The 14,723-nt window shown below is 41.2% G+C and overlaps 1 protein-coding gene across 3 annotated transcripts in view; it reads left to right on the top strand.

The window, feature by feature from the left end:
• Nucleotides 1-14,723, top strand: part of LOC115092050 (intraflagellar transport protein 88 homolog) — a 283,575-nt gene that overhangs the window by 84,967 nt on the left and 183,885 nt on the right. For all 3 annotated transcript variants that reach the window (XM_029602517.1, XM_029602518.1, XM_029602519.1), the window contains exons 11-12: nt 10,779-10,893; nt 10,972-11,203. In XM_029602517.1, the coding sequence (XP_029458377.1) occupies nt 10,779-10,893; nt 10,972-11,203 (347 nt within the window). The remainder of the gene's footprint in view (nt 1-10,778; nt 10,894-10,971; nt 11,204-14,723) is intronic.

Genomic DNA, 14,723 nt, shown 5'->3' with positions numbered 1-14,723 from the left:
AGATGATGTGTTTTGAATTTTTGTGGGTACCAAAGCAAGATTGGAAGAATTTATATTATGGTTAAAGTCATTGGATGACAACCTTAAGTTTGAGTTTCATATGGATCAGAAGCGAATACCTTTTCTGGATATGATAGTGTATAAAAATGAAGGAAAACTATACAGTACATTAAACAAGAAGGATATTGATAAAATACAACTTTAGATTTCACTAGTTTTCATCCAAAACGTTTAAAGGAAAATATCCCTATTAGTCAGTTTTTGAGGTTAAGATGTTTGTGCATGACTGTTGATGCTTACATCCACATAGTCATTCCCCCATCACAGGAAATATCTCAGATTTGCCGTGGGAAGCAGTCTTCTCCAATATTGTGTACTGCTCTTTGGCCTAGCATCAGCCCTGTGTACCTTCACCAAATGTCTTGCTGTTGTGGTGGCACACCTATGCAAGCTGGAGGTGAATATGTATCTTTATCTGGACGATTAGCTGGCCAAGAGCACATCACAGGTGGTGTCACAGAATTGATGTGCAAACTCTCCTGGTGGAGTTTCTAGGGTTTTTCATCAACTATCCTAAGTCCTATTTAAGCCCTTCATCTAATTTGGATTTTATCAGAGCTCTGCTAGACACACCTCAGGGAAGAGCCTTCCTTCTGCATCAGAGGGCTATCACTTAGATATCTGCAGTGGAAAGGATTTAATTGAGTTGGCAGACATCAGCATGGCAGGATTTAATTCAGTTGGCAGACAAGGTTGGGCTTATAGCATCAACTTGCATGTCACTCTGTTGGTATATCTCCACATGAGGAGAGCCAAATGATAGCTCAGATCCCAGTGGTTGTAGGCCACTCAGGATCTACAAAACAGCATTCATCTTACATAACTGCTCAGGGTCTCCCTGTCCCAGTGATGAGACTATTCCAAACTGACGGGGGCTATACCCGTCCAGATTTCTACAGTCCAAATTGTCTTTGCCATAGATGCATCCAACCTGGGTTGGGGAGCTCATGTAGGGGTTATGCATTCAGGGTCTTTGGTCTGCTCAGGAAAAGCTTCATCAGATAAACGTCCTAGAGCTAAGAGCAATCCAGTACATGCTAAGAACTTTCAGAGACAGGTTGGCCAACAAAGTAGTCCTAATCCAAATGGATAACCGGATTGTAATGTTCTACAACAGCAAGTAGGGAGGCCAAGTCTCATACCTCCTGTGTCAATAGATTGTGTAATTATTGGACTGGGTCTTCTCTCAAGGCATGGTTCTCAGGATCACTTGTCTGGCTGACTTGGAAAATGTTCATGCAGACAGATTGTTGGATCCTAGAACCATATAAATGGTCCCTGGACTGGGGGGTAGTAAACTAGGTTTTCTACCAGTGGGGCACTCCTACAGTGGATCTGTTTGTGTCACAGAACAGGAAGGTTCCATTCTTCAGTTCCAGGAAAAGGGCACAGGGCAAACTAGCCTTGGACACCTTTGCCATTATTTGTGGTAAGGTCCTTCTATGTGTGTATCTTCCAAATACGCTAGTTGCAAAGTGGACAAAGAGACCTTGATACTCATAGCCCCTTTCTGGCCAAGACAGATATGCTTCCCATTCCTCAGGGAAATGATAATCAGGGAACTAATCAGTCTGTGGACTTCCCTAGACCTCTTTAATCAGAATCAAGGCAAGTTGCACCATCCCAACATCAGATACCTGTCTTCTGCCTGAATGTTAAGAGCTTGACTTTGCAACTCCCTGATCTATCAGAGTATGTGTCTCAAATTCTTTTAGTTTCAAGAAACTATGGACTTAAATGGAGCAGGTTTGCTTTGTGGTATGTGCAAAAAACACCTTAGATTCTTTTTTCTGCTTCACACAAAAACTGCTTGAGTACTTTCTGTGTCTGCCTGAATCTGGTCTGAAGACCAATTAATTTAAGAATTCATCTTAGTGAGGGTTGGTACCTATCACCAGCATGTAGAAGGTAGACCCAAATCGGTACAGCCTTTGGTTGTCTGGTTAATTGGAGGTCTGCTTCTTTTTTTTTCATTTGAAGCCTGCCATCGATCCTCTAGCTGTGTCTTGGGATTTCAATGTGATTTTGTCCCTAAAAGCCACTGTGCTCCTGTGATCTGAAGTACCTGATCTGAAGGTTGTATTTTTGGTGGCTGTCACTTCAGCACACAGGATAAGTGAGCTCCAGGCTCTTTAACTTATTCACCTTATATCAAGTTTCATCATAAGATAGTTCTGCAAAGCCATCCTAAGGTCCTGCCTTAGTTGGTATTGGAATTCTATCTTAAGTAGTCAATTGTTCTTCCAACATTTTTTCTTAGGCCACATTTCCACCAAAGTGAGCAAGCTCTGCACGATTTAGTCTGCATGAGATCCTTGGTCTTTTACCTGGAACTGATTCATAGAACGTCCACCCAGCTTTTTTCTTTCTTTTGACACCAATAAACTGGGGATTGCTATTGCCAAACAGACTGTCCAGTTTGTTAGCAGATTGCATGTCCTTATTTTATGCCCAGGCAGGCCTGAATCATGAGGGCCATGGCAGCCTGAGTGGCTCACCTATAATCAGTCCATGTGAAGGAGATCTGCAAAGCTTCAACATGGAGTTTTCTCCACCATTCACATCTCACTACTGTTTAGGCTAGGTCAGTGCCACAGTAGGTTTGGCCAGTCTGCCCTGCAGAATTTGTTTAAGGTGTAGAATCCAGCACTCCTTCCTAGGACCTGTTGTTTTTGTTCCAGGCTGCCTTTCATGGATGAGATAAAATGGAAAAAAAGATTTCTTGCCAACAAAAATATATTTATTGTGCCCATTGGCACTTTATTGTGGTTATTTCCCCTTTTTTTGTTTGGGGTGGTCTGTAGATAGGGATTCCCAACTTGTGAGGGCTGCCATCCCGTCCTCAGAAAAAGCAGAGTTGCTTACCTGTAACAGGAGTTCTCCGAGGACAGCAGAATATCAGTCCTCATGAAACCCTCTTCCCCTTGGAGTTGTCTTCCAGTTGTATTTGCTAAGGTACAAGACTGAAGGGGCCCTCGTGTCGATGTGTGGTATGTTGGCATGCTCAGTGAGGCACAGTCAAAGTTCTAGAAACTTTGACATAAAGGATTCCAGGCTGGGTAATAGTGGATGATGTCACCCTATTGTGAGAACGGACATCCTACTGTCCTTGGAGGACACCTGTTACAGGTAAACAACACTCTAGTGCTTTCATTGTTAGAGCTCCAAGACTGGAAAACATGAAAGAAGAGCAGGTGTAGAAAAGAATGATTTTAAATTCAGATGCTTACTAAAAGCTTGGTTTTTTACTTAGTGATCTGTTTTAGCCATTTCTAGGTTGTTTGCCTATATTGTTTAGCTGTTTTATCTACCCAATCCTAACTTTAGCCAGTTAAATTTTTAGGAAAATTTTCAGCTTTAAGTTAACAGCTTATTTTACAATTGAAAATGATCATAACTTTGCTGGCTAAGATGGGTGCTCAGCACCCATTTGAAAATTTACCACTATATTACTAGAGAAGACAATTGCCACCTTTTAGAGATGTTAGGAGAAAATACCAAATTTCAGAAATGCTTAGCTAAATAGGTGTTCTCTAAATACGACAGGATGATCAACTACATGTGGATGATGTCATCAGATTTATTTATTTAAAAACCTTTCTATACCGTCATTCAGTAAATTAACCATCATAACGGTTTACAAAAAGGCACTTATAATAATAGAAATTAATTATGATAACTAAGACATTATGAATGTACCAAATAAGTGGTAACAGGATTTTTTCAATATAAAACTGTTTGTTAGGTATTGATTTTGTTAGGTTGAAGTTACTATTGCAGTTCATATATAAAGAAAATAATCTTAAGTGTATTTAAAGGTTGGTAAGGAAAAAGGAAATCAAAAACTACGTATTCAGTGCCGGGTTAATCTCTTATTTGCTCTCTTCATTCTCTTTGTAAAAAGCCTGTTTAAAGAGCCAGGTTTTAAGGCTTACTCTGAAAAGTTTGAAGTTTTTCTGCAGTCTTATCCCCAGAGGCATTGAATTCCATAATGCGGGTCCTGCCAAAGATAGTGCTTGCTCCCTTGTGTGAATCTAGCAGACTTAACCGAGGGAATAGTTAATAGTGCTTTGTTGGCTGATCTTAGGTTTCTGTGTGTAACATGTACACGTAATGCTGTGTTCAGCCATTCTGCTTTTTCATCATGAATTAATTTGTGTATAGTGCATAGCTCTTTATATTGTACTCTTTGTTCAATAGGTCGCCAATGAAGTTCTGCAAGTGATCCAGTAATATGGTCTCTTTTTTTTTTACCAGTCAATATTCTAGCGGCCGAGTTTTGCAATATTTGAAGAGGTCGTGTGGTCACCTGTGGTAGTCCTAGGAACAGGACGTTGCAATAGTCCGTGCTTGCGAAAATTAGTGCTTGTAAAACTGTTCGGAAATTTGATAGTGTTAGCAAAGGTTTTAACTTCCTGAGTGCCATTAGTTTAGTGTATCCCTCTTTTATTTTCAGTGATATGTGTTGTTTCAGGTTTAGTTCAGAGTCTATTATGATGTCAACCATGCAGAACATTTCCCAGAGTCCTCTTGAAAAGCGTTATCAGGCTTCTTTTGAAGTCACAGCCTTGCGGAGCCCCCTCAGTGTTATGTATTAACTAAAATATAGAAACAACTCTAGCAGGGGAGGAGAAAAGCATGTAAGACTGATCATCTTACTATGCTTGGAAAACACTTGGCACAACTTTGCTTTCTCTGAGGACAAGCAGGATGATCACTCACTAATGTGGGAATTCCTAGCTAAGGCTTGCCTGCAAAAGAATAAAGAGAAAAACAACAAGATGCCTCAAATAGGAATCACATGTTTTTGTTGGGTAAAAACCCTTTTTACTTTTTAATGAAACATTTTATACAAGGAAGGCATCTTGAAACAAATTTAGCTCTAGGGAGTATGGAATTGTATTTTACTCTTCAGACACTAGAGGACATACTGGTCAAATCTTCATGGTTCTAACTTTAGAAGCCTTGACATGCCCTCCTAGAGTCAGAACATAACAGAAGGAGATGCAGTCTGCTATCCAATTAGAAATATTTGGTTCAATTACTCTAATCAAAGCTCTGTTGGGGTCAAAAGAACCACATTTGGGTGGACTTTCTGTGGGCTTTGGTTTACTTCAGGTGAAAGTTGATAGCTCTTGTCGAATCAAAACTATGCAGGGCTTGTTTACATCAATAAACCTGTAATCTGGAACAGTATATTGGCAGGATGATTGACTTAAGGTAGAACTTCAGCACCATCCTAGGCAAGAATTTACAATAAAGCACCACCCTGTTGTGATGAAATTTAGTATAAAGTGGTTAAGTTACTAAGACCTGGAGATCATGGACCCTATGGGCTAAAGTGACTACATGAAACAAAATGGACCTTTCAGGTCAAATATTTTGCCCACAAAAGTGGTTTTTATCAACAGGGTAAGAAGCATTTTGAAGTCCCATGACACGGAAGGGCTTGATGGGAGGCAACTTTTCATAAATTTTTCAACTAAAGGTTGAATAGGGATGGAATTTCCCTCTACATGCTGGTGATAAGTGCCAATTGCACTAAGCTGCCACCCTAACAGAGTTGGTTTTAAGGCCAAATTCTGAAAGATGTAGAAGGTATTCAAGCAATTTTTTGTGTAGGGCAAGAGAAGGGATTTATGGCAGTACCCTCACATCAGATGGCAAAACCTCCTCTTGGTACATTCCTTTTCTAGAAGCCAGATTAATTTGAGACGCTTCATCAGAGAATTCAAGGAACAAATTGTCTCCTTATTAACATCCAGGCTGTGAGGTCCAGAGACTGGATGTTTATCCACATTAAAGTATTCTTTATTTGATGTCTTGGTTTTATTTTGTTTTATTTTCTGCTTTTTAATGATCTGGTACTGATTTACTTTTAGATGCTGATTTTATTCTGATTGTTATGTATTATTTGTTTTGATTTGTATGTTACATATGCAGCTTGTTATTGATTTGTCTGTTATATGTTTTTTCTATGGGTTTGTATTTTGTTTTGTTTTTATCTGCCCTGTAATTTTTGTTGTATGCTCTGTACACCGCTTTGACTCATGCTAGACTGGTGGTTAATAAGTCTGATTATATAAATAAAGTACCTTGCTTCAGCATAAGAGTTGAGGAATTGTCCAACCTGGTTGATTTTTCCTGATGAATAGTGCTTGAAGGAATAGAAACCAAATTTCTCTCTGATAGTGTGGAGCTTATGAGTACCTTAGTATCCTGTGAGTTTTATTAAGGATTTTACAACCAGAGGCATGGAAGGATATGTTTATACAAGATCTGGGAAAAGGAGTCTGATGCTAATCTGCTGTCTGATCCTCTTCTGAAATTGAAGGTTGGGACTTTCCTATTTAGTATGGTTGCAAATAGATCTATTTCGGGTGTTTCCCATTCAAGAAAAAATCCTGGATGTTATATCCTGATCCTGGCACCTGTTATGGGAGTCTAGAATCTGACTGAGTTTGTCTTCCAGGATATTCTTTTCATGTTAGGTGTGTGGCTGTTAAGGTTGTACCATGAGAGATGGCCCAGTTCTACACTGTACACACACCACAAGTGCAGAAGAATTTATGATGGTCCAATAATTTTCATTTACAAGGTTTTAATATTTCAATAGGCGGCAACTCCACTGTATTACAGGTACTTGTTTAAAGGGTCCCCCGACACGGACCCATGTTTCGCCAACAGGCTGCGTCGAGAGGGACAACACTTTTAAGACACCATTCTGTAAATACAAATATAAATATCAGAATTTATATGGACCAAACAAACAAAGGGCAAGCCGACATTAGAACAAGAAAAACATATCAAAACATACCAATTCAGTTGGTGATAACAACTCACAGGGAGCGCACAAGTTTACAGCACAGCGGAGATTTAAACCTAAAGTGATTTTGGCGCGAAAGAACAGACCAATCAAAGGAGCAGGAAAAAGGTAGCCAATCAGATCGCAGCAGAAACAAATCAAGTGAAAAAACTCCATTCAAGCTCGTAATTCAGCCCCTTGGGTGCAATAGTATCTAACAAATAAATCCATTTTTGTTCCTTCCTAATCAGGATTTCAGAGTAGTTACCCCCCTGCACAGGAGGACAAACTACATTGAGAACAAAAAATTTTAGATCTGATACAGAGTGGGAGAACTGAATCCAATGATCTACCAGGGGGGCATTTTCACGATGATTCTTGATGTTTGAACGATGTTCAATAATCCGAGTTTTTATCATACGGGATGTTTTGCCAACATATAATTTTGGACATGGGTAACTAATTACATACACCACCCCTGAAGATGTACAGTCCGAGAAGCCATATAACAAAAAAGTTCTCTTTGTGGTCGGGTGTATAAAGGCTGATGTGACAGATGTCAAGGGGCACATGGAGCAATGGCTACAAGGTTTGTGATCTCATAAGGTTTGAGATTGTACACTGTCAGATTGTTGTCCAGAGTGAACGAACATATCCCGGAGATTTCTTCCCTGGCAATAAGTAAACCATAGTGAGCTATTGAAAGTTGCACTAAGTGAGAGGGAAACCCAATGTTTGCTTATTATGTTGGTGATTGTACTACTCATGATGGTGAACGGAAGAATGCAATTAACAGAGTTATCCTTAGCGTGATTCTGCAGTGAAAAAAAAAAAAAAAGCAAGTCCTGGTTTACATACAGTGCTCGTTTGTAAACTTTCCTCAAAACTTTATATGGGTACCCCCTTGCACTATAACGAGCAGTCATCTGCTTAGCTTGTGCTATGAACTCATTCTTAGAAGAACACAGCCAGCGTAGTCGTAGGAACTGATCAGTGGGAATATTGTTTTTAAGAAATTGCAGGTGACAACTGTCAAAAGGGTCTTTACGAAAAATTGAGGTAGAAAAACCTTCACTGTTTAGATAAATAGAGATATCAAAGAAGGAGATCTGATCGGTGTAGATGTTAAAATTGAACTGGAGATTGATGTTGCAGTTGTTAAGCCAATCCAGGAACAAGAAAGATTGTACATCAGAACCCAACCAGTTTAGAAAAACATCATCTATATACCTTAGCCAGTGATGTATAAATGTGGACCAGTCTGAGGGATAGACATGTTTTTCTTCGAATGCTGCTACATAAAGGCAAGGGGCCATGGTGGCACCCATAGCCGTGCCCTTAACTTGTTGATAAAATTTCGAATTGAAGATGAAGTAATTTTCAGTTAAAGCTATACGAGCCAAATCCAACAAAAAAGGGGTAGGAACTCTAATGTGACCAGTGCGAAGGTTCAATGTCTGTTCAATAACCTTTAGAGCCTCCTCCTGGGGGATATTTGAATATAATGACACTATATCTAATGTAACCAGATAACAAGGCTTAGGTGGTATGGTTAAGTCATTTAATATTGAAATTAGGTGTGTAGTATCCCTTACATAGGATTTGCTTAAGGGTACAAAATGTCTACACTGTGACAGTTTCCTAGCAATGGAGGAATGATCCTGTGGTTCCTTATGTACATAAAATATTAAATAGCCAAATATTTGTGCACTTAGTATTAGGAGTCTAAACTTAGCTGGCTAGTGTTCAAAGTTGGTACTGGCCAATTAAGTCCTACCCTGACCGCAGGAGCACCTCCAGGGTTGCTCACATTTTGTATACCTAGTTTTGCTAGGCAGCTAGATTCAAATTTTCACTCCTTAGTCGGCTAGATCCCGCTGAAAATAGACCCCATAGTAATATAGTCAATCCTCAAGAATGCCATTTGAAAGCTTGCTTTTCAAACAGAAAATCTGCAGTAGGAGGAACAGGGCTGTCTAGGGGCTTGTTAGTGTGTGCTGGCTGGCAGGCCCATACTTAGTTGCTGCTATTTGTGATCAGCTGCACGCACCTTTACTGGAGTTGGTGAGGAGAAGGAATGATAGCAGTGACTGGGGAGTGGGGATAGCAGGAGGAGTGATGGCAACAGCTTGGGGTAGGGGAAGGAAGGGTCAGTGATGTAGGGAGGTGAGGTTAGGGTGGAGAGTGGAAGTGCTGGGTCATACAAGCAAGGTATAGTAATTGTTGGCAAATAAGACCTCTTGACCTACCCAATTGCTCCAGCTAATGTGTCACCACAGATTCTTCTTAATTTCTGGTCTTTCACTTCCTTTTCTCTTCCTGCCACCATTTGTACTTGTCTCATGCAGGTCTGAAGCCTATCACTTTGTTGGTAACTATTTCCTCTTCTTAATATCAAGAATGTTTGTCCTTGAGCTTCTTTTTCTTTTGTGGAAAGTACTACTAACTTTTATTGAAACCTAAATATTTCAGTTCTTTTGTCATATACCTAGTTGCCCCTCTTAAAGCAGTGTTTTTCACACTCTGAGTCACAGCCTTATCACTATACCATTCCAGTTGCAAAGCTGTTCTATTGAGGTATGCGGAAGTTGCCAACTCATGCCTCTGTTTGGCTCTCAGTAAGCTTTGGAACATGTGGTATCAATACTTCTTTGCAGACAAATGCAGAAGTTCAAGCGTCGCATGGCTCAGTGAGAGCCATAGGTTGGTGTTACCAGGACAGAGGGGCATTATGAGAGAGAGTGAGCATTTTGGGGGAAGGGGGCAAGGAGCATGAACAAAACTAATTTGAGGGGAGAGTGGGTGAGCAAAGGGGAGTGGAGTTGAATGACTACAGAGAACGAGAGGGCTTTCAAGATCTTCGCTGCCTATTGAATAATTTGTAAGCATTCATCTTGCACTTCATCTTGCAGCATCTGGAAGTATTTTCATCCGATTTGTCTTTGATTCACTCACTCTAAGTTCTTCTCAATGATCATAGCTCAGATATGCAAAGCAAGGGCTTCTAGGGTCCAATATTCAAAGATATCTGGCTAACTTAGAAGGGATATTCAGCGGCATGGCTTATACCACTGACTATACCCAAATAAGTTCTAGTTAGTCGGATAAGTACTATCCGGCTAACTTTAGACCTGCTATCAAACAGATCTAACTTATTTGGTTAACTTAACCAGATAAGTATGAATATCAGCACTTTTCTGGCTAAGTTACCCAGGAATGTAGCTTCTTCCCAGTCCACCCATAAGTTATCTGTCTAACTACTTAGCCGGATAAGTTGCTACTTATTCAGCAAAATAGCACTGAATCTTGACCTCCCTGTGGCCAAGTGTTCATTGCTGTTTTTAATTTTGTGTTATTTTTCAGTGTCTCTTATATATTTTATTGAGCATACAGTTCCAATTCCCTTCCAAGCATATTTTAATTTCAGATGTGCTCTGTGGCTTTCATACCTTTGGCATAAACATTCTATCAAATTTCTCATTGCTATTAGTTTAGCCATGGAACATACTTTCCTTTCAGAAAAGAATCCTCACCTGTAATGGTAGCATTTTCATAGTTTCACACAACTCAGCCATCTCCCCTTGCAAAGATTAACACACTGTTCTCTCTAGACTTAGGTCATAAAGGAACTAATAGTGTTAGTTTCTAGAACTTTATGCTTGGAAAGTTCTTTCTGGTGGCATGATCCAACAGTGTGAGTCTATGAAAATATTACCTTATATATATAATTCCAAATAGGATATTCAATATGCCAAGCAATGGTTTTTGGAAAGGAGGGTGATGATTTTGAATTACACCTTGCAGGTGTAAGACTGAAAACACACATTGCTAAGTGGGATGGGTGGGTGGGTAGGACTCAAGTCTCTGAATCCTTTCCACTGTCATAGACTCATTCATTTTGTTTCTGTTCTAGGGAGACTTAAAGTGAACATGGCAAACATATACTTAAAACAGGGAAACTACTCAAAAGCAATTAAATTTTATCGAATGGCTCTGGATCAGATTCCTAGTGCCTATAATGAGATGAGGTAAGTTTATTTTTCCATAGATACTGTGGTTAATTTTCATTTAAGGAAAATACAAGTTAATTCTTTTTCTCTCATTAGGATTAAAATAATGCAGAACATTGGAGTTGCATTTGTTAAAACCGGCCAGTACTCGGATGCAATTAATTCCTTTGAGCACATCATGAGTGAATCTCCAAATGTGAAGGCCGGCTTTAACTTGATTCTTTGCTATTTTGCTATTGGAGATCGAGAAAAAATGAAGAAAGCTTTTCAGAAGCTAATTAGTGTTCCATTGGGACTTGATGATGATGATAAATATATTTCTTCTAATGTAAGTGACTATTCCTGAAAGAGCTTTGTGAATCATGTTCATGTAAGCTGTTTTCTATTTTTAAATATAGCACAAAATAAATCAATTGACTTTGACAAAAAAATATAATACTTATTTCATACAGAAGTAATGTAACGAACATATGGAAAGATTGATTTGAAACAACATCACAACTTGGAGGAGAAGTCCATTAACTGCTTTTAATCAAGATGACTTAGGGAATAGCCACTGCTATTACTGGCATTAGTAGCATGGGATCTGTTTAATGTTTGGGTGCTTGCCAGATACTTGTAACCTGGATTGGCCACTGTTGGAAACAGGATGCTGGGCTTGATGGACTCTTGGTCTACCCCAGTATGGCAGCTTCTTATGTTCTTATGTTTAATTCATGTTTTTTATCACTGCTGTTTAGATCTGCATCACTTTTAGAAATTTAGTAAAGATTGTCAGAATACAAATTGCATAATTCAGTTTATGTATATTTAATTCTTGCAACACTCAACAAAATTATATTTTACTGTTCGTACTCCAGATCAGTCCAAACACATGGGTTTTTCATTTTTACCAGCAGATGAAGCAAAGACACTGTCTCTACTTAAGTTAGCATGTCATCTGCAGTCCCTTAGTATTTCTCTGTTTTCAGCAGATGGTAGAGGTGCAAAACCTGCAGTCTGGAGTTGATTTAAAAAAAAAAAAAGGGTGATCCCCATCTAGCTCCCTGGGGTGTTAGGCCCTGTGAGAAGCCATCCCCCAGGTAGAGCAGGGTGAGGATTGGGGGGGGGGGGGTTGGTGACCCTCAAGTTGTCTCAGCCTGATGTCTGTGGGGTAACTGAAAGCCAGTGGTGTGGCTCCTTCTTTTTCCCCAAGCTGTCACTCGGCTCTCTCTCAGCCTTTGAAGCATCAACAGGAAAGTATTGCCTTTCCTGATTTGTTTTTGGGGGACTGTTTATTTAAACAAACAAAAAAAAGAGGAATAGGCCTGCTGGGCTAGAGAGCCATTCTTGGTGAGAGTGAGACGACTGCTGTGCTAGCAGAGGAGCTGGGGATAGCTGCAATTCACCACGGCAGCGATTCTCAACCGGTGTGTCGCCAAGCACTGGCAGGTGTGTCTCGGCTCCCAGTGTCCCACTGCCCCACTTGTACTTCCCTTCTCCCCAGGGGCGGGGCCGAAGAGTGGAGAGACCCTGTGCGCCGCTGCCGGAGGCCAGGCCAGCGTGGCCGAAGATTGGAGAGACGTGCGCCACCGCCGGAGGTCAGTCAGGTGGAGGTTGAAGAGTTGGAGAGAACATGTGCGTCAGCAGCGGCTGGAAAGACATTGCACACCACTGGAGGCCAGGCCAGCGGCGGCTGATAAGCGGAGGCCAGGGTTATTGGGCCAATGAGAAGAGACTCCATGTGAGCTTGTGGGTGTATGAATGGCAGCTTTGTGTGCCTGTGGTGAGTGGCAGCTTTGTGTGTGTGTACGGTAGAGTGGGGGCGTGAGTGGCAGCTTTGTGTGTGTGTGGTAGAATGGGAGCAAGAGCATTTGTGTGTGAGTGAGAGCTTGTATGTAAGTGAGAGAGCATGTGTGTGATTGAGAGAGGCTGGTCAGAGGTGATGAATTTCTGAGAGAGACAGACTGGTCAGGAAGATGACTGGGGTGTGTGTGTGTGTGTGTGAGTGTGAGACAGAGACTGGTCAGGGAGGTGACTGGTGTCTGTGTAAGAGAGACAGAGATTGGTCAGGAAAGGTGACATGTGAAAGAGAGACAGAGACTGGTCAGAGAGGTGACTGGTGTGTGTGTGGGAGGAAGAGAGACTAGTTAGGGAGGTTACTGGTCTGTGTGAGACAGAGACTGTGTGTGAGTGACTGGTTGTGGGCCCTAAGAAGAGGACTGTGAGGACAGAGCTTCGGCAGCCACTGCTGCTTCTGGTGAGTGCTATTGGCCTGCAAGGGAAAGTAGTAGGAGAGTTTCTTGAGAGGGTAAGTAAAGGTGGCTTTTTAAGTTTTATTTTTCTTGATTGACTGCCATTTTAATTATTGGGTATTATGTGATGTCTGCTGTTTTGAAATATTTTATTGATATTTGGACAATTTAAATAATTTTTATGAGTTTTTAATTGGATGTTATTCTGTTCATCAGCTGTTTTGTAACATTTATTAGTATAGTTTTACAATTATTTCTGAGTCGGGAGCTTGACTTGCTCTATTTTCCTAATAAGAGGTGTATTAGTGTTTAGGGCCTGGTTAAATATTTGTAGTGTTGCCTTTTCATAGATAAGGTTGTTACTGTTTGAGTGTGTTCCATAATACAGATTTAACTTTGTGCTGATTAGTTAGTGTGCATTATTATGTTAAGTGCTATATTTCTCTTTTCATTTTGCACTGCATAAAGAGTGGCTTTTTTGGTTTTCCATTCCAGTTTATCTCCATATTTATAATTTGTGGTCTTTCTGTATTTGGTGAAGGTCAGTTCTGTTTTTTTGTACGGTGAGTTGTACGAGTAATGCCCTGATTCTGCTCTGCACTCATTGTTGGGGGTCGAGGAGGTTCCTGAAGATGCAGAATGTATATTTACATTTTGTCCCGAGACAGTCACATGCTCACTGTGTCACGCATGTGAGAACCATCTGTCAGGTGTGTCCCAGCCGAAAAAAGGTTGCGAGCCACTGCACCATGGGACTGATTGTCAGCTGGGTGGGTGAGTGATTTGACAAGGTCCAGCTGCACATGCACTTGTAATCCCTGACCGGTGGTGTCTGCGGAGTACAGGAAGTTCTGCAAGTCGTGTGGGGACAAAAAAAATCATGGCTTTCATCTTTGGGCCTTTGCAGCAGATGCAGTTCGGGCGCTGCATCCACAGCTCAGAGAAGGAGATCTCGATTAGCGGGGTCGGGCAGGGAGGCTCTCCCCTACAGCGCAGGAACCATGGCCATTTTGGAGTCGGGTCTCTCACTGCAGGAAACAGTGAGGAAAGGGCCTGCTTGTCCTCCCTTGTTGTCCTCTCCTGTGTCGGACCTTGATATTGCCCAGGAAGACTCAGAGGGATGGGGATTCCTTAGGGAGTACTTCTGATTCAGCTGAGCTGCTTCAGCCAAGTTTGTATTTTTACTTCTCAAGGCCTTTCTGGCAAGGAAGGGGGTGGCTAGGAAGCACCCCCAATTGCAGAACTTCTGCAACACAACAGGCTAGGAAAGGGCTTTTGCAGACTCCTGTATGGAAATGGGAGGAGGCCACAGGCACATCGTATGACTTGGATGGCTCTGGGGACAGGAGTCTCTGGGGGAAGATGAGGAGGACCATGATCCTCCAGGGGAGATGCCAGTGGCAGAAGGGGACAACCCCAGGGTGGTCAGACTCTTCAGGAAGGAAGAATTGCTTCCCCTGATTCCACAGGTTCTGAGGGAGCTTGAAACTAAGGAGGTGCGTGAGGAGTCAGATCATAAAGGAATGGACCTTGTCATGGAAGGTCTTCGGGGGCTGGAGAAGGCTTTTCCCTTCCATTGGTCTGTGAAGAAGCTGGTCATCAGGGAGTAATATA

Source organism: Rhinatrema bivittatum, chromosome 5 (assembly GCF_901001135.1).
Source record: "Rhinatrema bivittatum chromosome 5, aRhiBiv1.1, whole genome shotgun sequence".
In the NCBI taxonomy this organism is placed as follows: Eukaryota; Metazoa; Chordata; class Amphibia; order Gymnophiona; family Rhinatrematidae; genus Rhinatrema; species Rhinatrema bivittatum.
The sequence above is the reverse complement of the archived record's forward strand: the minus strand, read 5'-3'. Positions and strand labels throughout refer to the sequence as shown.